Below are 23,718 nucleotides of genomic sequence, written 5' to 3'. Positions count from 1 at the left end.
ATCCAGGAGCGGTTCATGGCGGCGCTGTACGGCGCGCTGGAGGCTGGCGGGGTCGGCATCTTCGAGAGCCCCACGGGCACGGTGAGACAGCGCGGCGGGAAGGCGGCAGCCGGGGCCCTGGCGGCGGCGGCGGCGGCAGGGGGGAGGAGGAGGAGGAGGAGGAGGATGGGGCCCTCTGGGTGGGGAGGGCCGGTGGGGAAAGGGGCCAGGCCTGGGCCTGGCGGCGGTCAGAGGGGGCGGTCGCCGAGCGTGGCCGTCCGTGCGGAGGGGCGCTGCGGTGTGAGGGGCGGCGGCGGCGGCGGGAGCCTCATCGTGTTCGTCCTCTGCGGCAGGGAAAATCGCTGAGTCTGATCTGCGGGGCCCTCTCCTGGCTCCGAGACTTTGAGGAGAAGAAGCGGGAGGAAGAGGCGCGACTTCTGGCGCCTGAGGACGGCGGGCAGGAGGGGCTGCCCGCAGCCGGGCCGGGACAGCCGGCCAGCGGGGACACCGCGGGACAGCCGGACTGGGTCACGGCGTTTGTGCGGAGGAAGGAAGAGCGGGACGTGGTGCACAGGCTAAAGGTTGAGACATGTTCGTAACGTAGAGGACGGGTAAAACAGCGAGGTGTGAGGATCAGAAAGGCTGATCTCCTGGGTGGTGACTGGGAGGGAAAACACATGAGGCAGATTTTGGTGATGGGCTTTGTCTTTCACTGTGTGTCAGTTACGAGGGACAAGGCATTGCCGTGCAGGCTGCAGAAGATAGGAAACTGTATTGCTCTGAACGTAGTAGCATATAATAGGTGTGCACTCCAGGAGAATCGGACTGTGTACTGCCGGTTTTGTTTCAGAGTTAATTTTTTTCTATAGCCAGGGCATAGGAAAGTAATTATACCCAGGGTTTAGGACTAAATAAACTTAGAATCATAGGATCATTTTTGTTGGAAAAGACCTTTAAGATCATCGGGTCCGACCATTATCCTAGCACTACCAAGCCCACCACTAAACCATGTCCCTAAGCACCACATCTACATGTCTGTCAAACACCTCCAGGGATGGTGACTCCACCACCTCCCTGGGCAGCCTGTTCCAACGTCTAACCACTCTTTCAGTAAAAAAATTTTTCCTAACGTTGAATCTAAATCTCCCCTGGCACCGCTCGAGGCCATGACCTCCTGTCGTTAGTTACTTGGGAGAAGAGACCAACACCAGGCTTGCTACAACTTCCTTTTAGGTAGTTGTAGAGAGCGATAACTTCCTTCACTCTCCCTTTGTTTTAGGAAGAGCAGATGAGGAGGAAAAAGCGAGAAGATCGTCTTGAGAAAATTCGCCATAATGTGCAGTTAAAATATGCAGCAAAGAGGAAGGTGAGTTACCCTGCAGAGGTTAGAGCTTTCTGTTTTGGTTACCTTGAGTGTTGTTCATACCCGCTTATATCTGCGGCTTCACACTGAATTTTCCAACCCATCTGTGTGGAGAGCCCTTTGTATTAAGTCACTGAAATTGGCTATCGAGAATTTTTGGTTAGATTTTCTTTTTGCAGTACAGATGTGAAAAACAATTTGTGCCTAGAGAATTTCCTGTGACTATGTTGTGTGTGGATAGAAAGGACGTGTGTTCTGATGGCCTTCTGGCCCTCTGCTTTTACTTTAAAAGCTTTAATACTTGTTTTTTTATTTTTTTTTGAAAGCTCTCTGTTTTGTGAGCATGGTGAACACTCTGTACTTCTGGAATAAAACTTGTAGAACTGTGGTTAAATTTAAGATTGTGGGAACTGAAGACCTCCCCCAAAAAAAGCCAGGTCAGGCTTTGGTTGTACTTAGCTCACCACTAGGGAATGACTGTGTTTGTTTACTTTCATAGCAAATGTGATTATATTGTTCAGAAACGTCTCTTTCCTACATATAAAAAGTTCACTAATATATTTTCCTGTTGTTTAGATGGGTGAACTGGCCTCAGTACTCTTGACTCTGAGAGCTTTTTGATGGTCTGAGTCAACCTTCCCCGAAATACCCACTTCAGGTGCCCAAACAAGGCTGCCAGGCTATTAATTTCTGGTGTGCTCCATCTCAAGTGCTGTGTTATGTTTTGGTCAACTCCTCTCGAAAGGATAGGGCAGAAATAGCAAAGGTTCAAAGGTGAATGGCAAATAAAAACCAAGTGGAATAAAGAACTTTAGTCTCTTAAAAGAGGATGAAGAGCATGTGAAATGAGAAGCATGATGAAAAGCAAGAAAGCAAATGAGAGAAATACTATAGAGATTTGGAAAAGCAACTGATTAATCTCCTCTGTAGTGCTCACTAACTGCATTTCTTCATAATGCCACAGTAAAAAAAAAGCTCATTGACGTTGGAAGATGCTGTTTTCAGATTGAAAAAACAAACTCTTTTTTTTATCAGAACACAAAGTTAATCAGAAAACTATTCTTCAACAGTTTGATGGCATTTTTGTAGAGGGGTAGACCTGTGTTAGAATAAGAACCGCGTAACTGGAGAAGAAACAGTAAGAGAAGTCTTGGGCTCTGTGTTCTAAAACAGGTGCTGAGTTTATCCTAGTGTTGAGTTAAGCATGGACAGAGTGATTAGGCCCTTGTATGGTTGGTTAGTTGGGTTTATTTACACACTATTTTTTCTCAGGCAGACATCTTTTTATGGGCCACTTTAAGCAACTCGTACTGGATTACACAGATATTGTCATTTCAGGATCTGTTAGTTCAGTGGGCCTTTTGGGCAGAAGGTTCTTTATGTTTCCCCTTCATATATGTCTGCGTGGGCAAGTCTTTAGTGGTTGGCAGCAGCTGCATTCTGCGGGGCTGAACAGCTTCAGACACCCTTGGTGCATTTGGTTGTCCTGCTGGGGGTTCACCCAGCAAGCTGTTCCCTGTGTTACACGCGAGGGACTGTGCTGTCTTCTCTGTCTTCTGACCTGTCCGCGGCATGAAGCGGTGTGCGTGCGACCTCTCTTTCTGCATGAGCCATAATGTGACCCGTGTGTTCCTTTCAGAGATCTGAGGAGGATGAGACAAAGCGCCTCCTTCAGCTCAGCAAGGAGGTTCTTTCAGAGGCAGCTGGAGCAGATGTTCTAGAGCAGCTGGATCACAATGAGGAGGAGCTGATTCTTGCTGAATATGAGAGTGATGAAGAAAAGAAAGTGGTCTCTGGGTAAGGACAGGGACTGAGGGGGTTCCATGGCAAGGAAACCTTTTCTGTATCATTTGTGGCTTGCTTTGATTAAAGAGATTTCACCTGTGATTGTGCAGATCTGGAGTTTCTCCCCCATTCAAGCTGTGTAAGGTAGTGGTTGTTCTGGGGGTTGGTTTAATTGGTTGGCTTGGTGGGGTTTTTTTTAGTTTTATTTTATTTTATTGAGTTTTTTTTTTAAAGTTTTGTTAGACTGATCAGAGTAACTGAAGTGTTTTCTGAAAAAGCGCATCTCTTTCTTAAAATGTGCGGCAATGTCCTGACTGGAGATCAAGTTCTTTGCATTAGAAAAGCAAAGTGGAAGTCAGGGCATCAGAGGAAGCTGTTGGTCCTGCAGATTGGCACTGGCATCTTTTGATACTCTAATGGGAGGAGTGTTCACGTTTCTAAAGACCCAGCTTTGGCATGAAAGCCCCGTGCACGCTTTGCTCTCTCATACACTTGCTTTATGCGGAAAGCCAGAAGCCATACTTCACCTTCAGAAAATACATTTAAAATACAAATTTACTCATTAGTATCTAGGCAGATCCTCCTGCCTTAAAAATTGCTAAAACACTTAACTACTTTGTTTATATGTCATTTATCAAACATCAAACTGCTGTTGCATTTGAGGAACTCTATGGCAGCTAAATAGCTTCCTGAAGCTTTTCTTTATGCAATAGCTTGAGGGTGTCTCTAAAGGGAAAGTTTTACAAGAATAAATAAATAAGCTCACCAAAGAATAGTATAGCACTGATGATTAGCTTGTGCCTGGGGCTTAGAAGCCCCAGATTTAAAAGAAAAAAAAAAAATAATATTGAAGTTGCTAAAGACACAGCCCTGCAGACATTTTTCTTTTAAAGAGCAAGGCTTGACTTGATCGTGCACACTTAACAACATTCTTAAAAAGTCAATTTTCCTTTTACCTCCTGAGTTAAGATTTGAGGCTCTTCTGGAGATGACATGACTGTCTCTCTTAACACCTCTCTCTTATAGTAGAGCATCATTTGATCAAAACTGTCAGTGACCTGCTGAAAAGAAACTGTTTGAACTTTCTCTTTTCTTAGGCTGGAAGAAGATGACGAGGATTTGGAAGAGGAACATGTGACTAAGGTGAGATGAGGAGAGTAAATAGTGCCGCCTCATAGAACAGTGTAGGAGCGAGCAGAGTTATGGCTTCCTTGCAGCCTTCCCAGAGTCAGGCGGTACAGAAGGATTTAGGAACTAGCGCCCAGGAACTGCCAAGTTTGTTGGTAATAGCAACCACTTCTGCTGTGCTCATCCCCCGGGCTACACTGGCTGCCTAAGCAGCTTGCTCTGCTAACCCTGCTGAATCTTTGCTGCGGCTTGCTGTAAAAGCACACTGCAAGAAATGGGGTTTTCTTTATTACTCTCCAGTGGCGAGTCCCTGTTTTTATAGGGACAACGAAAGCAAATGCATGGGAGAAAACAAAGGCAAGGCTGTTGGCCTCCACACTCCAATGTGTGCCTTCCCTTGTGTTTTTGAAGGCTTGAGCAAGGTTGTTGAAGAGCTTGGCTGCTTCCTTCCAGGATTGGTTGTAGGCAGGGGATTGACTTCCCTGTTGTTCTTGTGTGCTTACTCGTTGTAGATTTACTACTGCAGCCGCACTCACTCCCAGCTGTCCCAGTTTGTGCACGAGGTGCAAAAGAGTCCTTTTGGTAAAGACACACGTCTGGTCTCCTTGGGATCCCGGCAGGTATGTGGTGGTGTTCGCAAGGGACCCAGAGTGCGTGTTAACGTAACGTGAGAGACTTTGCGAGGAGATGTGTGGGTCTGGTGCCACAGGGGCATCTTGGGGAGTGACTGAATCTCCCGTTGAAAAACTAAAGGGTCATAACACAGACCTGCATGATGTACATTTTAATGTGAGCTATGTTTTGGCCATTTACCCTTTGATGTAAATGCAAAAATCTGTTTTGCCTTTTCTCATGTGGAATATTACAGATGTCTGAGTCACTGGGAAGGCTGTCCTCTTAGTATTACATCTGGCAGCGTTTTTTAGAAGCTGTTGTGTGCCAGCGAGCCATCTCAGTGCACCTTTTCTCGTATTTTTTATCCTTGCTAAGTTTTTATGGGTTTTGAACATATTTGTAGCAGTTAGTATGCACGATATCTGACTGATAGACTTTTCAGTTTTGGAATCCGACCCGAGATTGCTTTAAAGAAATCTCTTCTTTCACAGCAAAGGGTGCACACGGGGCACTCGCTTCTTAATTGATGCGCTACCTCTTCCTCTCTTTGCATGTCCAAGAACCTGTGTGTGAATGAGGAGGTGCAACGCTTGGGGGCTCTCCAGCTCATCAATGACCGCTGCATGGAGATGCAAAAGAACAAACATGGTAGGAACGCTTCCGGCCTGGGGAGGCAATCGCCAGTAAAGCTGGTATGCGCGCTGCCGGTCGGTTCTAGCGAGAAAGCGGTAGGAGCTTGAAAATGGCAGGTTGGAGGAGCAGAGCTAGGCATCTTCAGTGCTTGCACTTTTCTCGTCCTCCAGGCTAAGATGCCGAGATCTCTATATATTTTCTGGGTGTCTTAAGTTGGTCAGGACTTCTGCAATGGAACGATACTTGGCTTTGTAACTCAGTACTAGAAATGTTGGAAAATGTCGCGTGGCTAAATCTAACTGGCAAAGATAGTGTCCACTGTGGAGGTGGAAGTGTTACGGCTGAATGTTGGTCAAAAAATACACATGACAAGGCCTGCTTTGAAACCTAGGCTGTTCTGGGCTGTGTGTTGCTCATAGCTTTCTTTTGATTTTTGGTGTTTAGAAAAGAAGAGTGGTGAAGAGATGGAAGGGAAGAAGAGACGTGCGAGTCGCACCGTATGCCCATTTTATTCCTATGAGCAAATGCAGTTTCTCCGCGATGAAGTTCTAGTGGAAGTGAAGGATATTGAGCAGTTGGTGGCTTTGGGCAGGGAGACCAAAGCCTGCCCGTACTATGGGAGTCGATACGCCATTCCTGCTGCTCAGGTAAGGTGTACGCGCTTTTAGCGGAATTGATGTCAGGGCCTCTAAAAATAAACCTGTTGCCTGCTCCCTCCAGTCCTGTTACTCAATATTATGGGAGTTTGTAAGCAGGATGTGTTTCTCTCAGCTGTAGTTTTGCTGAGGAAGCAAAGGAAAATAAGAATACCCATTTGAAGTTAATAGGGAGGCTGTAAATGTGTCTCAGCATTCTGAAGCACTTGAAAGGCTCCATAACTCTGAGGCATGGGTGTAATCTTAGCTCTTGGGACTGCTCTCATTCCTTGCTTAGTTCTGTATCAGAAAACATGCTTTTGGTCCTCCAAAGGAGATTCGGAAGGTAACCTGAGCCGATATGCTGTTGTAGCATAATCCTTTCTCTTCAGCTTACACCCCAGTGCCCCTCTCAAGCACGTGCTCCTGTCTCTGTTCCTGCCCTTCCCATGATGAGTCTAAGTAACCTGACTGAACTCTGCGAGACCGTCTGATATGGGCCTTTAACGAGCGCTTGGGAACTGCCCTAAGTTTGTAAGGACGAGGGCTAGAATCAGGGCAGTGTGTGCTTCTCCTGTAGCTGGTGGTACTGCCCTATCAGACGCTCTTGCACGAGCCTACCAGGACCGCTGCTGGGATCAAGCTGAAGGACCAAGTCGTAATCATTGACGAGGCCCACAACCTCATAGACACCATCACCTGTATCCATAGTGCGGAGGTCAGTGGCTCTCAGGTGAGTCACAGCCTGGCCTGTTAATCCTGAGCGAGCTCTGCCTCCAGCAGAGTGCCCTTTCTTGACTCTTTCGTAATAACAGCTCCTCTTTTTTTTTCGTTCGTGTAGCTGTGCTGTGCCCACTCCCAGCTGTTGCAGTACATGGAGCGATACAGGTGAGGATCTCGGAGGACAACAGCGCACCAGTGGCAGGCAATGCGGATGCTGTGGCTTGTCTCATGTCTGCAGGGTCTCTCTTGCTTTTCCCTGGTGAAAAGTTATTTGCATTAATACTTCTGCAGATGAAAAGCCGCTTGCTTCGTTATCTCTGTCTAGGATCCATCTAAGTCAGGCTCCTGGGGCTGGTATTAAGCAGTGAGAAGGGGGATACCCTGAGGATTCTGGCTTTCCATTATACTCTGAGTTCCTTTCCCAGTATCTCCCTCTAATCGCTCCTGCTTTGTGTGGGATGCAGAGTTTCAAAAGATTCAGTCTTTCATGTCTCTCCTGGACCTTAGTCTTTCATGTGCTGACTGGCATTATGGCAGAGGCAGTAAGCTCTGAAGAGGAGGAAGCCATATGTGGTTTTTGGCTCTGCATCTTGTCATCCCTGCAGTGGTTGATTATTGTGCTCAATGGTAATAATTTGCTAATTTGAATTTGTGGAGCATTATTGAAACGGGGACTTGAGGCATCACTGCCATTGTAATAAACTGTAATTAATGTGTGAGGAGAAAGGCAATGGTAGGAACAGCGTGGCGTGCATGGGCGAGTGACCGCCCGGGGTGACCTTATGTAGGATATCCAGGGGTCTGTGCCCTGTCACAAATAGGGAGAGGGAGCCTGGGAGAAATCATTCTTGGTTCCTGTCTCCCCTAAATGAAGAGGAGTTGTTTCTGCAGCTCAGCTGCTTCAGTTAGTCCCTGAAGATGTTTTGGGGCCTGATACATATGTTCATTTTTCGTAGGAAACGTTTGAAGGCAAAGAACTTGATGTACATTAAGCAGATCCTGTATTTGCTGGAGCGGTTTGTGGCCATGCTGGGAGGTAAGCAAACCTGTCTCCAGAGGTCCTGATAGACTGAGCTAGTTGGTGCACTGTCCTGCTTCCCCCTCTGCAGAGACCGTGGGGGCTCATGTATGGGTTCAGATGCCAATAATTTTATTTCTCAGGCTGTTGGGTAACACGTAGGTGTTGGCTGGTGTCTGCCTGAGCCCCTCTCTTTGATTAGCTGAGGAGCCGTAGATGACATCCTAAGTTGGTAGAGGCAGCTTCCTTCTCTTTCTCTGTGGTTTTCAGACCTGGTTTGAGTGGGGATGAGGTAGGATGCTAAGTGAGGGATACAGCACATGTGTGACGGTGATCAGGACAGCCCAAGAGCTGCACAGAATAAATCTCCTGGGTCATCTGATAGCAAGGCCTCTACCTACGTCAGGCATGCCTCTGCAGAATCGATCTTTGCCTTTGTGAGAAAATACTGTTTTGCTGCGATTTTAAATCCACTGGAATTTGCAGGGCTTCTTTTCCCTAATAATCTGTTTGCCAGACCTAGGTGTGTCTTGAGGAGAGCCTGTCCTAAGTTCATAAATAAATTCCTTCTTGCCCAGGGGAAGGGCAGCATTTTGGGGCAGGGGCCTGGCGGTGCTTTCTGCCTTTCTCTCAAAAGTGTACTTCTTCCCCCTCTGCTCCTGCCACTCTTCTCTTCCCTGCACTCGGTGAAGTGCTTTTGTTAGAACATGCAGCCTGTGTACAGCTTCATGACTGAGGCTGCAAAAGCGAGATGTGAGGTGGGTGTTAAAGACCAGGACGTAAAATGCAGCGAGCGGCAGCAATTAATCCTGTTCTGGCTGTCGAGGTCTGGGCATGGAGGTGTCCTCAGGTTTCCCCCTCTTCCCAGTTGCCTGCCAGCCTGTGCACCTCCCAGCTCCTTGCTGCTGCATTGAGGAGGGCTGAGGGATGCATTGCAGTTCCTGTCCCTTCATCTTTGCAGCGTGATGACTGCATAGTGTGTGAGCATTTGCATGCACCTGCCCTACCTGCTGCATCCTGCTACAGAAGGAAGGTACGTGATGTTTCTTAGGATGCAGTAGCAGCACGTTTGTGCTATAATGGTGGGCTGCCCTACAGGGGAAATGGAAACTAAGCAGGAGCTGATGTTGTGTCTGTTCAGCAAGGTTTTGCAGATGTATGATTATTTCTTGGGTTTTGTCCTGGTGTGATGTCCCTTTCAGCTCAGTTGTTAAGTCTTGCATAAATTTTAAGACAGAGCCATTGTAAGCCTACCTTGAATTGGTTTCATGTTTTACAGGCAATGTGAACCAAAATCCTAGCTGTCAGGCAGTTTCCCAAACAGGTAAGGCTGGAGTGAACAGCTGGGTATGCAGCCATCAGTCAGGGACATGGGTGTGGGCAATAAGGGGCTGCAGGCCCAGCAGCTAATAGTTGTTTTCTCCTTCCCTGCCCCCCCCCCCCCCCCCCCCCTCTTTTCTTTCAGGGACAGTGCTAAAATCCATCAATGACTTTCTATTTCAGAGCCAGACTGACAATATCAACCTCTTCAAGGTAAATGTTGTCGTCTGCTAGGGCACAGGTGGTGGCTTGTTCAGGGTTATCGGGAAGTGTGTGTGAGAGCTGGAAGCAGAGCCAAGGCCTGTGTGGCAGCGCCCACCTCCCCAGTGCATAGATCTGTGTATAGATCTTTGCTGCTGCTGCTGTCTGGGTAACAGTGTGTTAAAGCTGGATGGGTGGTCTTGGGGTAGAGGGAAGCGAGCAATTAAGAGTGCAGCGGCTGTCTGTGGGCAAAGCTGAACTGGTAGGGCTGGGGGTGAAGAAGCTGTCCTGCTCCAGTAACCTAACCCATCCCTCAGGTCTCCAAACACAGCACCTTAACACCGTGTGTTTCTGCTCTGGAAGCAGTGCCTTTGTGATAAGCTGTTGTCTGGGAGCCAGCGCTCACGAAGAGCTGTGCACCCCTCCCCAAGAGCAGCGAGTGAGATCCCTGCTGGACAGGGATCACGGGCAGCGGTGGGGCAGAAGGGATGGTGAATGCTGGTTCATTTTTCTGTCTTCCCCAACAGGTTCAGCGTTACTGCGAGAAGAGCCTCATCAGTAGGAAGGTACTGTCCCCGAGGCTTTGTGGTCAGCAGTGTTCAGGTGCTGTTTCACGCGTTGAGTTTGAAGTGGAAGAGGCAGCAGCTGGGGTGGGAGCCTGTCTTCTCCACCCTGGTCTGCAAACATGGTTCCTGCAAAAAGCACTATATGGGCAGGTTACCTTTTGCTTATAGAGCAAAGAAACATACAACAAGGTGTGCCACGGTGTTCCAGCAGGTGCTAATTCTGTGCTGCTTGGCCTCAAACCTGCCAGCCTGGTGGGCTGCGCTGCACTGGAGGAACGAACATCAGAGACTTGTTTTGGTTTTGATTCAGTGGGTGGAGGAAAGCAAGGGGAGCTCTGGGCTGCGCTGGTAGATTCTGACTGGGCTGGTTTGCGAACACCTCCCGCAGAGCTTCATCTGTGGCAGGCCAGCAAACCTGGGTTTGTCTTGTCCGATTCCTGCTGTTGATAGTCTTTCTGGCGTTTGCTTGGCAGCTTTTTGGGTTTGTGGAGCGCTACGGAGGCCCTGCCATGGCTGTGAAGACCAACAAGGAGAACCAGAAGTTGGCTGGTTTGCAGAACTTTCTTCTGACCCTCCAGCAGGGATCTGATAAAGAGAGTGAGTTCAGACATCCTCCTCTTGTGCATCTGTGGAGAAAGTGAGGATGTGGAACCTGCATCTGTCTGCATGAGGAGAAGTGGGGGGCAGATCTGAAGAACGAGAGACTGCAGGAGCTGTCCTGCACGGGTGTTTTTTAGTGGATCTGACTAGATGCCCTAGGCACTGGTAGGTATGGTTAGAAGATCTCCTGAGGTCCTTTCCAAGCTGAATGATGATGCAGTTCCGTGTTTACACTGCACACACTCAAGCTTTGCGCTGCTGTGACCTGCTGGCTCTGCAACCTGAGCTACCGTGGGTAGCTCTGTTCAGTGGTGCCAGATACAAAAACCAGATCTTCTTCTCCCCCTCCCCCAGTATTGAGACAGAATTTGGGATCTCTTTTATTGAGTCTTTGTTCTCTGCCTGCATAGGTAGACCAGGTATCATGTTCCTGTAGAAGGGACCCGTCTATATTTCGTGCTTAGTCCCTGTCTTCAGACGTGTGGCCTAAGTTTCCTGCCTCTCGTTTTCTCTTTGGGCCGGCAGGGACTCCCCAGAGCCTTCCCGTGGAGGCTGAGAACGACCAGCTCCGAGCTGCCTCTCCACTGATGCAGATTGAAGGATTCCTCTCAGCCCTCACGAACGCAAACCAGGATGGCAGAGTCATTCTCAACAGGCAAGGTACTGGGAAGGGCGAGCTGGGGAGAGGTGGCGCGACTCGCAAGCCGGGCGCTTCGCTGGCAGTGAGGGAGGAGATCCTGAGCCTGGGGGGAGCCTGCAGCAACGTGCCTGTGCTGTCGGTGAGGCAGGCTGGCAGGCTTGGTCTGTCTGAGGGTGCTCGTGAACCCAAAGGGAATTTTTAACTGAGGGCCTTGGGGCCAGGGTTTGCAGCGCTCTGCTCCTGCTTTGGATATTGGGTTTTGTCTCGCAATTTACCGCGGCTCTTCTACGGCTCCGGGAAGATTCGGGAGCAGAAGGTAACTTCCAGGTTGGTGTTACCTGTTGCTGCCTCAGGTTCTTGCTTTGAGAGGTGGGGACCTGCCAGAGTGCCCAGGGCAGAAGGGAGACACTCTCTCATATCCCTGAGTGTGTGCCACAGCTAGTTCCTGATGCTGTTTCTCTCCTTTTCCCAGGCACAGTTGGTCAGAGCAGCCTCAAATTCCTCTTGCTGAATCCAGCTGTCCACTTTGCCAAGGTGGTGGAAGAATGCCGTGCTGTAATCATCGCTGGGGGCACCATGCAGCCGGTGAGGCAATAAGGGTGCTATGCTGAGCTCTCGGGAGGTCTCCGGTGCTCTCTGCAAGCCGGCATGGAAAGACAGCAGCTTGGCCCCACTTGGATGTGCTGCTCTTCTCGCTTCCCGTGGTGTGTGTGGGGAAAAGGCCTCTCCCACCCACCCTTTTATCTCCCTAGTATGGTTTCCCTGTGTGAGGTGTCACACTGACTGTTTATGCCAGAAGTTGTACGTGCAAGGGCAGGATCGCCCTTGCAGCCTTTCTTGTTCTCAAGAAGCTGCAGGCTGAGGCTGAGCTCATGGTAGGTTGGAACTAGCACAGATAGCAGTCAGAGGATGGTGTAAAACCATCTGACCTTCTAAAGGGACAGGGATCTCTCAGGGACTGTCCCATAGGGGAATCTTTCAGAAAAATCAAGACTTCAGTATTGGTATGGCAGCGGGCAGCTTACCATCCTCCTGCTGTGTTACTGCCTGAGAGACAGGGTGTTTGTGTTGTAGAGAAGCGGTGAGGTGCGTCGGGTATCCCAGTTCGTTACGCTTACCCTGTTCCTGGACAGGGATGTGCTGAAATTTCCTCTTGGCCCTTTCGGTGACAAGGGAGGGGAGGGGGTGTGAAGTGCAGGAACCTCCTTTTTGGAAGGCCGCCATTCCAAGTTCGAACCCTTCAGACTGCAGCTCGGGAGAGAGGACGTAGTTGCACTCCACGCTGTGGTCTGGGCAGCGCATGGGAGCGGGCAAGGCTTAGACCACGGGCGCACTGAAAGGGGAGCCCCCTCCGAGCCCCCCAGCCCCTTCACGCTGCCCGCTGCGCTTGGGCCGGCTGCAAGGTCCGCGCTCGGCCTGGCCTGGGCGGCGGGGGGACGGCGGGACCCGACGGCGGAGCGGCGCCTCGGGCGGGCCGGGCCGGGCCGCCGGCAGGGGCCGCTGCCGCACCGGTACCAGAGGCGGCCGGGCCGTGGGGCCTGGGGCTGGGCGGCGGCGGCGGCGGCGGCGGCGGCGGCGGGGCGCGGGGCCCGGGGCTGGGTGGCCGGGCGGCGGCGGGGCCGCCGAGGTAGATGAGGTGTCCGCTCGGCAGCGGCTTCAGGCCGCGGCTGACCTTGCGGGATTTACGCAGGACCTTTCTCCTCCTGCGTGCCCTGGACTCCCGCACACCTCGCGGCCCTGGGTTTGTGTGCCCCGGTTCCCACCGCCTTGATTGTCTCATCCCGGGGGGAGCCCACCTCCCCCGGGCCAGCAGCCCACTGGACAGAGCTGACCCGCTCTCCCTCGACGCTGGTGCTCCAGGAGCGGTACCAGTGTTGCCGATGCAGTGTCTTTTGGGACAACGTACTTCACCTCTCCTGTGGTGGTTCATAGGTGGCCGATTTCCGAGAGCAGCTGCTGTCCTGTGCTGGTGTGGACCCCGCACGCATCGTGGAGTTCTCCTGCGGTGAGTGTGCCGGGGATCTATAGGCTGTAACCTGTCTGTGCGAGACCCAACTGTTGCCGTTGGCCTTCGACGCTGTTTTGTCAGCGCTCTAGGCGGCACGGCAGCTTTCCTAGAAATCATGGCAGCAAAGGGGTGCTAGTTCACTCTGATTTTCATCAGCGGTCTTGGCCCATATCAACAGGCAGCGTGCTGTGCCGTGCCCCCTTCCCAGGGCCTGAGGGGATGGAAGTCAGGGCCACAGAGTGACTTGGGGCACTTTGGCTTAGCCAGGCAAACGTGTGCCTCTGTCACTGCACACAGGTGGGGTTTGCGCCAACAGCACTGATGTCGACTCACTTCTCGTTTTTGTTTCCAGGACATGTGATTCCTCCAGAAAACATTTTACCCATAATCCTCTGCAGTGGTCCTTCCAACCAGCAGCTGGAGTTCACCTACCAGACGAGAGACCTGCCCCAGATGGTCAGTCTTTCCTTTGGTCCCTTCCTTCATATCCCTCTTTTGCTTTGCCTGTCTGTGTTTCATAGGACAGTGTGCTCTCTATATGAAAGGTGGGCTGAGCAAAAGCTATGGCAAGGGAAATCCATAGGATTTGGGGCAGGCGTGTTGCCAGGTAGTTGGGAGAGAGTAGCAGCAAAGCTATTGGAGCCAAGGAATACTAGCAGCTCCTGTTTGGCTGTGTGGAGATCTGCATTCATGTGCTGGGCATCAGAAGGAGATCTCTAGTTGTGCTTTGCAGTTTGAAGTGCCCAGTGTTGGTGGAGCGTGACAGCGCTGGAGAGTGCAGCACAAACCATAGGGGCAGCAGCAGATGTTTCTGCACTTTTTTCTCTTCTTCCTTTGGTGGGCCGGTAAGCACCCAATGTCAGATGCGAGATCTGCTCTGCCCCTGCTGAATCTGCACCAGATGTGCCAGCTAGCTCTCCACATCTGTTCTAGTGTGACAGGTCCAATCCACTGCGACAACAGACATAAACCCTGCTTTCCTGAATGACCGCTGCTCCACAGTGGTAACAGAAACCCTGGATTAGGAGGAGAGGCAAAGCAGTGAAGAGCTTTTTGGTGATGCCCAGCTCCCCTAGAGAGCTCTCTCAGAGCTGGCAAATTTCCCACGTTTTTCCTCCCCAAAGGCATGTCACAGGGGAGGTGTGATCCTGGGATTGAGCACAGAACTGGAGTGGCATTAGCTGGGGCTCCTGTCAGCTGCAATATGCTCGTGTCTCTCTTGCAGATGGATGAGACCGGTCGGATCCTTTGCAACCTCTGCAACGTGGTCCCGGGGGGCGTGGTGTGCTTCTTCCCCTCCTACGAGTACGAGAAGCAGGTGTACGCACACTGGGAGAAGACGGGGCTGCTCACCCGCCTGGCAACTAGGAAGAAGGTATTTGTGCAGCCAGGGGCAGTTGGTACTTTAAATGGAGGTTTCAAAAATCAAACAATTATCTATGCGTTACAGGCCTCTCTCGCTGAGATGTTCTCACACTCGGCAGAGCAGAGCGGATGTTTATCTAGCCAGTCCCTCCAGTAATGAATAAATGATACTTCCCGGGCGGCTGATCACTGAGGTGGGATCTAAATTAGATTAAATGCAGCTATAGATTCTTTAAGTGCACAGTCTGTGTAGCAGCTATGGGGGGAGACAATCCTTGCTGTCCATAACCAGCAAGCTTGTTCCCGTGCGGCTGCAGGGGGGGCTGTTCAGGTTGAGCTCTTCAAGGGAATTCGTTTGTCCCAGGCTCAGCTGTGTGCCCTTTGAACGCAGACCAGCACAATTAAGGGCTGGGCAGAGTGGGACCAGGCTGCAGTTCATGGGACAAATGGTGGTTTCTTCCTGGTAGAAGTGCAGAGATGAGAATTGAAAGACTAGTGGTGGTGTTTCCACTTGAAGTGATGAGAAACATTAAATAGGGAGATCACTGCAAATGTAAAATCTTTGCAAATACTTTACAAGTATTTGAAGGCTGGGTATTGAAACTCAGGCAGTCTGACTCGGGGCATGGGGCAGGGATCTTGGATCATGTGCCAGGGGGAAAAAAAAAAGATTTAGATCCACTCTGGCTGTGACTTCTGCTGACCAAAAGCTAAATAACTTGCTACGTGGATTAAGAGAGCACAGTCCCAGATATTTCACAGCCTTGGTGCAGGCATTCTGGCACGTGGATCTGCCTGTAGGTTTTTGGGGTGGAAGCATTATGCTTTGTCTTCTCCATGTGTTTGTACAGCTGTCACTCGCAGTGCCTTTCAGGTGTGCTCTGTCAGGGTCCCAGTGCTCTGCCTGGTGCCTCTGAGGCTCTGTGCTACAGTCACGCAGCTTGCTCTGCCTTTCAACTCTGATTTGTTCTTGTTTGGCCTTTGCAGTCTCCAGCAAATTGGATATGTGTTAGCAAAGCAATTTGGTAAAAATGCAGCAAGTGTGACTTTCAGCTGCCCACACACAAGATCATGTCACAGCAGAGGAAGGTTAAAATCTTTCCTGAGGTGGTGAGATCACACTGATATTACATACAAATTACACAGGGAAAATTAATTTAAATCAGAGGATAAAATAGCTACTGTTTAAGGAATTAAATTGTTCTGGCTTTTATTTGTAATTGCCAGTTATTTTTCTACTGAAAGGCTAATTCTGGCTGGTAAAATTTGATAGTGCGCCTTGCTAACCAAGACGAAACATATCCTTTCGGTTCTTTACTGTCACAGAAAAGACAGATGTTGCCCCTCTTGTTTACTAGAAAAACAACTTGTGATTTAGGCCAAGGTGCAGCATCTATCAAAATGCAGCTTAATTAACTGCAGGGGCTTTCAGTAACTAATTAGGCATGCTAGAATAACATAAAGAAATATTACCTTATGTATGCTTTGCATAGAAAACTAATCTATGCACTGGGCAAGGGGAGCTATTACTTGGAATTACTTGGTGAGTCGAATTGATTGGTCCTGTGTCACTGTCCTCCAAGGTCTTACAGCTGGAGGGTCTCCTCATCTCGCTGGATTTTTATATGTAGGTGGAAGAGGTGCACGTTGCCCTCCTGCCTTCCAGCTCTCAGACGGCCTGTAACTTCTCGCAGAATGAGACAAGTCTGCCAAAGCTGAAAGGGAATGTTGGAGGGGCAGGAGCAGCTGCTGCTCCCTTCAGAGCTCAGCTGAGAAGCGCTGCAGTGAGCGTGCAGTGTGTTTCCAGGGTGAAGGGGAAAGGTCCTGGTGAATTTGGTTTTTTCCAGGCAATTTGCCCTTCCCTGATCCTAGTTCCACGTGCTGTTTAATGGCACGGGAGTAAAATGATTTGCTTTCTTTAAACTGTTTGCTTCCTGTTGCTGCAACTGACGCACTGTGCCTGTGACAGATCTTTCAGGAGCCTAAGAAAGCCAACCAGGTGGAGCAGGTGCTGGTGGAATATGCCAAGTGCATAAAGGTAAGCTGAGCTGGCAGGCTCGTGGGAGTTTGGCATCCCAACTGCGCCTGGGAGTGCTGCTAAAGAGGGCATTGCAGCTTTTAGCAAGAAAAGAGGGCTCTAGCCCGGGTGTGGGAGTGTTTCTGAAGTACAGACATCTTCCCTGCTCTGGTTTAAAAGTTGCTGGTCCCTCTCCTGCAGCGCTGCAGCCAGGCAGGAGGACAGATGACGGGGGCCCTGCTGCTTTCTGTAGTTGGAGGCAAAATGAGTGAAGGGATCAACTTCTCTGATGACCTGGGAAGGTAAGGGGGGCTGCTCCTTGGAAGGGAAGCACTGGGCCTGTGCCATGGTAACTCCAAGCAGGCTGGACACATCAGTACTTGCATAGATAGAGAATCCTGGGGAGCACAGGGCTTGGGCTGATGCTTAAACCAGTGGGACCAAGTCTGCTGGGTGGTGTAAAACCTGCTGATCCAGACTGCTTTTCATGTGAGTAATGCAGTTAGGCTTGCTGTGCTAGATAATCCCTTGCTCTGGCACCCTGAATCCCTCTGCAGCTTTCCGTTCAGAACGTGCTTGTCACACTGCTGTGCTTTATTGCTGCCTTTGGTTTTCAGGGCTGGCTGTCTTTCAGGGGTGCAGTGACCTCTAATTTATCAGTCTATTGGCAAAGTGCTTTAGGATGAGACATTAAGACTAATGCAGTCCTCCCTTGCAGGTGTGTGATTATGGTGGGAATGCCTTACCCCAACATTAAATCTCCAGAGCTCCAGGAAAAAATGACTTGGCTTGACAAGACAATGGTAACAGAGACACTTACACCTCTGCCTGTTTCACTCCTGCTTTTTAGTATTAACTTTCCTCCCAGCACAAGAATCCCAGGGCTGCCTTTGCAGACTTTTTTTTCCTTTTGAGCTTGCCCTCCCTTCCCAGACTGTGTGGTACCGAGAGCAGAGCCTTCTCCGCACTGCACGTGTACGGGTGGCCCTGAACACAGGGAAGAAGCTCAGTGGAGGGAAACACCACTGGGGCTCGCTGGGAGCTCTGAGTTCCACGGGGAGCAAGGTCCCTTCACCCCAGAGGAGGTGGCAGTGTGATAGAAGCTGCTTGCCAGGATCACTTCTCTTGGCTCACTTGTTCTTTCTCGCTGCCCACGGGAGATGCTGTTCCTGGGCTGGTGGGGACAAGTTTTCTGCCTTCGAGGGGGCCTTAGGCTGGCTCTTTGTGAATGCTCAACATAGTTTTCTGACTGCAACCTTTCTTCTGTCCCTCCTTGCTCTCAGCTTGGGGTCTGCTTGGCCACTCGCTGGCTCTGCAGGGGTAAAAGCATTTGCCTCACTTTGTCACTTAAGGCTTCCTAGTTTGACTTACATCCACCTCTTGTTCAGTCTTACTTATTTCTCCTTTCCAGCCCAGAGCTGCTGGCCAGGCACCTAGCAGAGCGCTGATTGAAAACCTGTGCATGAAGGCAGTAAACCAGTCAATAGGTAATTCATCCTTCCTTGGGCAGGCTGGGGGATACAAAAGGTGACTGCACTGGAGGAGGAGGGTGGGAGCAATCAGTCAAAGTACAGATGACGGGAACATGAGCTTCCTTGCCCGAGAACAAACACCTGAGCCGGCCCTTTTAATGTGGCTGTACACTCTGTACAGGCAGAGCCATTCGCCATCAGAGGGACTTTGCAAGCATCCTGCTCCTGGACCACAGGTATGCACGCCCTGCCATCTTTAACAAACTGCCGCAGTGGATCAGGGAGAGAACCCAGGTGAAACCTGCCTTTGGATCAGCGTTTGCGGAGTTAAGAAAGGTCAGAAGTTGTACCTTATGTTACTGCCACCAAAACTGCTTCCCACTGTACTGTACTTTTCTCATACTTTCACTGTAGAGTAAAGCCAGGGACAAACTGTCTGGTTTTGTGTGCTCCTAGTTCCATCGAGGGAAGTCGGATGCTTTGTGATGCACACCAGAGAACAGGCTGCAGGTCAACTCTGTGAGCTACGCCTCTGAAGAACACCTGAAGCAATGCAAGCTTCTGCTTTTCTGTACCAAGGAGTTGGTGAATCTCTGCCTTTTGCCTCCTTTGTGGGTATTTACTGTTCAGTATCTGAGCGCTGTGATGGCGAGACAGCCTTCGGCACCATAACCAGGAGTGAAACTGGTTGTGGGTCTGAGGCAGGCGAAGGGAGTAGTGGCAGGTTCCTATTTATTTACAGTTATTAAGGTTTTATTTAAATTGATTAAATATTTCCAACCCAAACACTTTCTATGGGGACTATAATTATGTTGGAATTACACAGTCAGACGGGTAAGACACAGGGCAGCTATGGGTAATGTCTCTTATCCCCTTCTTTTTACCTTCCTTCAAGCAGTCAATAGATTCAAGGAGTGGTTCATTCTTTCAAGGGGAAGAAAGATAGGGCTGTAATACAGCACTTCTCCTTTGATCATGCTTGAGCACAGGAGTGCTCTGCTCTTTTTACTGCCCAGGTTTTTGAATTCAAAGTAACTTTCTGTGGAAAATGGTAAAACCTTTTTTTAATTTTTAAGATTCTTTTTTTTTTTAGTGTAACTTTCCTGGGTCATGGGTCAGTGCTGGAAGGTAGCACTAACAGCAGCTGTGTAATCCCACTGCAGTTCCCAGCTCTTTCTGTCATCCTGAGCAAGTCTTTTCAGGAGCTGTTTTGCCTCCTTGCCAGTTTCATCAGCTGGATCCTACCTCTCCAAGCTCTTCACAGTGGAAAAAAACCACATCTAATTAGACACAGAGCCAGTACCCACTCCCTATATGTTAATTATTCCCCCAGGGAAAGAAGCAGCTGCTTCTGAGAAGTGTCTCTTTGAGTCTCTTGCCCCTTCGGTGGGAGCAAAGCCCTCTGCCTGGCACAGGCTCTGCCTTCACCCTAGCGAAGGCAGCAGCAGGAGTGGGGGCACACTTTGTAACAGCTGCTGCCCTCCAGCCCCGTGGCTGGTGGGGCTAGGCTGTAAGGCCAGCCCCTGCCTGAGATGAGAGCAGACAGCTGGGCTTGCCCTTGAGACACTCTTAATGGAGCATGTTTCCTGCTTTTAGCTAGTGAAGGCTGCAAGGACCTGCTTCTTTCAACTTTATTGAAATTTTTCAGACAGCAACAGGCAAAGAATTACCATAAGCCAGGTAAAGAAGGAAACCATCAAATATAGAGGCACCAGGAATTAGGCTCCCAGGAAGGGACACACACACACACTCATTCTCTCTTCCAACAACAACCAAGCAAACAGGAGCTTCAGCAAGCAAGGAGACAAATGAGGCAAGGGCTGTTTGCCTGCAAGAGATGCTTTTACAGTCATCACCAGTCACATTAGGAAAGACTGAGGGCCCTTTAAATCAGGAGCAATACTAGTTCTGATCCTCTGAGCACAGGCTGCCCCACTACCCACCAGCTAAGGCAGGATTTATTGAGCCACAGCAGCATTCAAGATGGAATGTGGTATTTGGGGTGGAGAACAGCAGAAGAAAATCCTCACTGATAACTATAACTGCAGCAGCACGTCCCTCCTCTTGCTGCCGCTCTTGAAAAAGAAATGACAGGGCCCACCCTTCAGGAGGTACTTCTTCCACAGGCTCCTGTCTCTCAGAGGTGCTTAGTTCAAGAGTCCTGGGATTCACACTGACCCCATCTATGACTCCCAGTCATCCTCATCCTCCTCACCCACGGGCTGCTGCGGGGGTGGGAGGGGTGGTATTGAGTCCGACATACGAGCAAAGGCACCAGCAGGACTGCCTGGAGCGTCAGGGTTTCCGGAGGCTCCTGGCCCTTTCCCTGAAATACCTGTGGGGGAAGGAAAAGCACCAGTGAGTGACACCTGGGGACCAGAGGACACAGAGGCGGGGGGAAAACCACGCCGCATGCCACTGCTCCCAGCACCCAGGCAAGCAGAACGGTGCAAGCAGAACGGCCAACAAGCTTAAACACCATCATAGCCCTGTGCCAGGCACTGAGGGGTGACACTGGCCCTAAATGCCTCAGGGGTGACTCAGGTGCCCCCAGGGGGAAGTGGCCCAGCTGCCCCAGCACTGAATCAAAAAAGACACCACTGTCCCTTCCTCACAGGTAGCTTTTAGAGTCCATCCTCTGCCTCGGACACACAACCTCCTCCAGTGGGACCTGGGGGGGAGGCTGCCCTGCTCGCCCTCTGTGAAGACACGCGGCTGCGCTGTGGCACGCTCGCTGGGGAAAGTGTCACTGTTCCTGTTCCTAGGGATGTGGCTGACAACTGAGGTGCCAGAAAGGGCTCTCCCTCTTTCCTAGGGGGAAGGAGCCGCCCACCCTGCAGGACAGTACCTTTGCGCCTCAGCACCAGCTTGTTGAAGAGGTCTGACATCAAATCGCCACCTTGTCCCGTAGCTCTCACTGAAACAGAGCAAAACAAGTCAGACAAGCAGCAGCGTCAGTCTGAACCTAGCGCTATGGCAGAGTTCTGCGATACTGCCTTCAGAGCAAAGAAAAAAAAAAACCAAACCCAAAACAACCTCTAATCTTGTATCACACCCCTAATCTCTCCCACTATAGTCCAGTTTCAGGTCAGGAAAACACCAGGCACTGCAGGGTATCTTCTGGGGAAATCCAAGAGTGGAATTCCTTGAGGGGCAAGAGGGGCTGGCATCTGCCATCTCACCCTGCCAAACCAGCTCCATCAACACCCTCCCCAGCTGCCTAAACCAACGTGCTTGGCCCTGCCCCTCTTGGCCCCACGCTTTCCTTTGTGCGTCTGCCCTCATGCAGCACACGTGAAACTTCTAGACCTGCCCTGAGACCGAGGGGGTCTCCATCAAGAACAGGAATGCCCTTCTGGCAGATGGGGTTTAGCGAGTTCGCACAGATTTGGCTGAATGGGAAACACCCGAGACCTATGCCAGCCTGCGAGGAGATGCAACTCCTTTCCGCTCTGTGTGTTCACTGTGCTCCTGGCTTGCCCGTCTCCCCCCAGCTGGGGCACAGCAAAGAAGAACAGTTCTGCCAGAGAGCCTCAGCACCTTGTTCTTGTTCCTTCTGCTTCTTCTTCTCCAGCTTCCTCTCCTTGACGCTACGGAGGTTGGCCTTCCCAATGCCACCGGCCTGGCGGATGGACTCCAGGAGACTGGCACGTCCAGTAGAAGGGTTCACCACCTCCTTTGGGGCTCCGTGGACTGAAGCTGCAGGGACAGGAAGGACAGGCAGCAGCCACGGGTCAGTGCAGCAGCTACAGGCCCAGGCAAATCCCCAAATGGGCTGCTCCGACACCCAGCTTCTGCTCAGGGCTGTGAGCCAGGCCCAGAGAGCAGCAACCCCATTGAGGGGCAGCAGGTGGGAGCAGCTTCCCCTCCCACCGCAGCTTCCCTCCTCTGCCAGAAGGCTGGAATGCCACCAGGAACCAACCAAGGACACAGGCTGAAACCGAGGAGTCAAGAGTTAGATTCTGGTGGTGAAGCTGTGGAGAAGCCCAGCCCTTACTTACCTGCAGGCACTGCACTGCTGCCCTCCTCACGCACTGTCCGGGCTGGCTCAGAGGGGGCTGTGGGCTGGGGCAGGGGCGGTGGAGGAGGCACGGTCGTTGGCATAACAGGAGGTGGTGGGGGAGGCGGTGGGGGAGGAGGCGGCAATAGCTCAGCATCTTGAATGTCTGAAAGATGAAAGAAGTTGCATCTGAAGTGTCCCAGAGGACAACACACTGAGAGCTTCAGCTCAGAGCTTTGCATGCCTCAGCAGCAACAGATCACAATTCTCAGCAGGCACCGTGCAGCAGAGCGCTCCCACCCTCTTAACAGCAGGCAGAGCCAAGGTAGAGTTTGAGTTTGCCCTACTCTGCCCTCCCCAGCTGCACGCCAGTGGGTCTGCCCAGCTCGCCCAAGGGCAGCCCACCAGGCTGCCAGTCCCTGCACACCGCAGTCCCTCCTCCCTAGCCATGCAGGCGGAGAGGGAGGTGAAGGGCCTGGAGTCTGGCCAGCACTTAGGCAGGTTGCAGCTTTGACTTGGGCCCAAGCACAAGCCAGAGGTATCTCCAACATCCATCTCGAAATCTCCACCAAGGGACTTTCTGCACCTTCTAGCACTCCCTGCCTTCCTCCTTCACAGGGATTGGAAATACCTGGTTGCAAAGGCTCCACCGACTCAGTGTTGAAAGTGGGCAGCTCGGGAATAGCACCGCTCGGGGCAGATGGCGCGATGCCGGGGCCCAGATCAGCGCTGTACATGAGATCTGCAGCAATGCCAGGCAGGTCTGGCAGGTAGGACGGCACATCAATCTCGGGGACCTGGCCCAGGTCTGGCACGTAGAAGTAATTTTCAGCTACCTAAAGGAAACCCAAAACAAAAAGATAAGACGGCGACTATGCACTTGCTTTCCCTTGCAGCAAGCATGGGCACTGCAGGGAACAGCCTGGGCAGCAGCCAGAGCCGGGCTTGTGTGCCTTGGTACGGTGGCCACTCATCCGTTACCCCTACAACTCTGTGCTCTTGTCCTGCAACAGCTGCCTGCGCTTGGAGGCTACCCTCTGCAGACCAGGCTTGGAAAAGGCAGGCTCCAGGAGGAAGAAAAGGTGCAGGACTCTTGGCAAGCAGACCCTATCCTCCTCTGAAGGTCTCAGGCACCAACTTTTGCAGCCTACATAAGGCAGTCCCTTCTCCTCCAGAAGAGAATGGTTCCTGGCCCATTTCTGAGATTAAGATGCAGGAGAAGCACAACCAAGTAGTTAAGAGGTTTGGGTTTTGTGTTTAACACACAGGCAAAACAGTACCAGAGGTGCACTGTGCATAAAGGGCTTTGTTTCTATACAGACTGCTATCTCCTCTGGTACAGCATGATGAGCAAATGGCTCCCAGGCTTCCTTCCCCAGCCCCCAACCACACATTCAATCATGTACCAGCAAAGCTCCAGGTGTGGCCACTATGAGGAGTTGGGGACAAGGTCAGTCACATGCTGGGGCAGCTGGGTTGGTGCACTGTGTGCCCCACACCCACACCAAGCACAAACCCTTCACTCATCCTGGCTGGTCCTTCTGTTTGCACCAGCAGGTTTCCCTTCCCAGCAGGAATAATGGGCCACAGGTCTCCTCCCAGCCATGGCATCTCACCTTCACACCTCACAAGGCTCAGGAGGGGATTATC

At 51.1% G+C, this 23,718-nt stretch overlaps 2 protein-coding genes across 4 annotated transcripts in view; one reads left to right on the top strand and one right to left on the bottom strand.

The window, feature by feature from the left end:
• Nucleotides 1–18,591, top strand: DDX11 (DEAD/H-box helicase 11). The gene is made up of 26 exons (XM_086467417.1): nt 1–81; nt 333–560; nt 1,259–1,345; nt 2,982–3,139; nt 4,225–4,270; nt 4,768–4,875; nt 5,431–5,518; nt 5,948–6,150; nt 6,719–6,871; nt 6,980–7,026; nt 7,818–7,897; nt 9,159–9,203; nt 9,345–9,412; nt 9,928–9,966; nt 10,440–10,563; nt 11,089–11,226; nt 11,679–11,791; nt 13,139–13,211; nt 13,567–13,670; nt 14,440–14,589; nt 16,549–16,617; nt 16,798–16,898; nt 17,315–17,399; nt 18,008–18,083; nt 18,250–18,404; nt 18,525–18,591. Exons 1-26 carry the CDS (start codon nt 16–18, stop codon nt 18,552–18,554), a joined length of 2,634 nt encoding a protein of 877 aa, XP_086323543.1. The 5' UTR covers nt 1–15; the 3' UTR covers nt 18,555–18,591.
• A 1,521-nt stretch (nt 18,592–20,112) lies between these two features.
• WASHC1 (WASH complex subunit 1) overlaps nt 20,113–23,718 on the bottom strand; it is a 45,633-nt gene continuing 42,027 nt past the window's right edge. For all 3 annotated transcript variants that reach the window (XM_086467398.1, XM_086467407.1, XM_009950542.2), the window contains 5 exons: nt 22,700–22,904; nt 22,070–22,234; nt 21,609–21,767; nt 20,917–20,985; nt 20,113–20,403 (listed from right to left, as the gene is read on the bottom strand). In XM_086467398.1, coding sequence (XP_086323524.1) covers nt 20,252–20,403; nt 20,917–20,985; nt 21,609–21,767; nt 22,070–22,234; nt 22,700–22,904 — 750 coding nt within the window. In that variant the 3' untranslated portion in view covers nt 20,113–20,251. The remainder of the gene's footprint in view (nt 20,404–20,916; nt 20,986–21,608; nt 21,768–22,069; nt 22,235–22,699; nt 22,905–23,718) is intronic.

This window comes from Leptosomus discolor, chromosome 1 (assembly GCF_034619465.1).
Source record: "Leptosomus discolor isolate bLepDis1 chromosome 1, bLepDis1.hap2, whole genome shotgun sequence".
Classification (NCBI taxonomy): Eukaryota; Metazoa; Chordata; class Aves; order Leptosomiformes; family Leptosomidae; genus Leptosomus; species Leptosomus discolor.
The sequence above is the reverse complement of the archived record's forward strand: the minus strand, read 5'-3'. Positions and strand labels throughout refer to the sequence as shown.

Excerpts from the sequence above, each read along its gene's own strand:
- DDX11 (XM_086467417.1), top strand. The coding sequence starts at position 16 with ATGGCGGCGCTGTACGGCGCGCTGGAGGCTGGCGGGGTCGGCATCTTC. Across the intron at positions 82-332 it reads TCGAGAGCCCCACGGGCACG|GGAAAATCGCTGAGTCTGAT; the intron begins GTGAGACAGCGC and ends CCTCTGCGGCAG. Across the intron at positions 5,519-5,947 it reads GATGCAAAAGAACAAACATG|AAAAGAAGAGTGGTGAAGAG; the intron begins GTAGGAACGCTT and ends TTTGGTGTTTAG.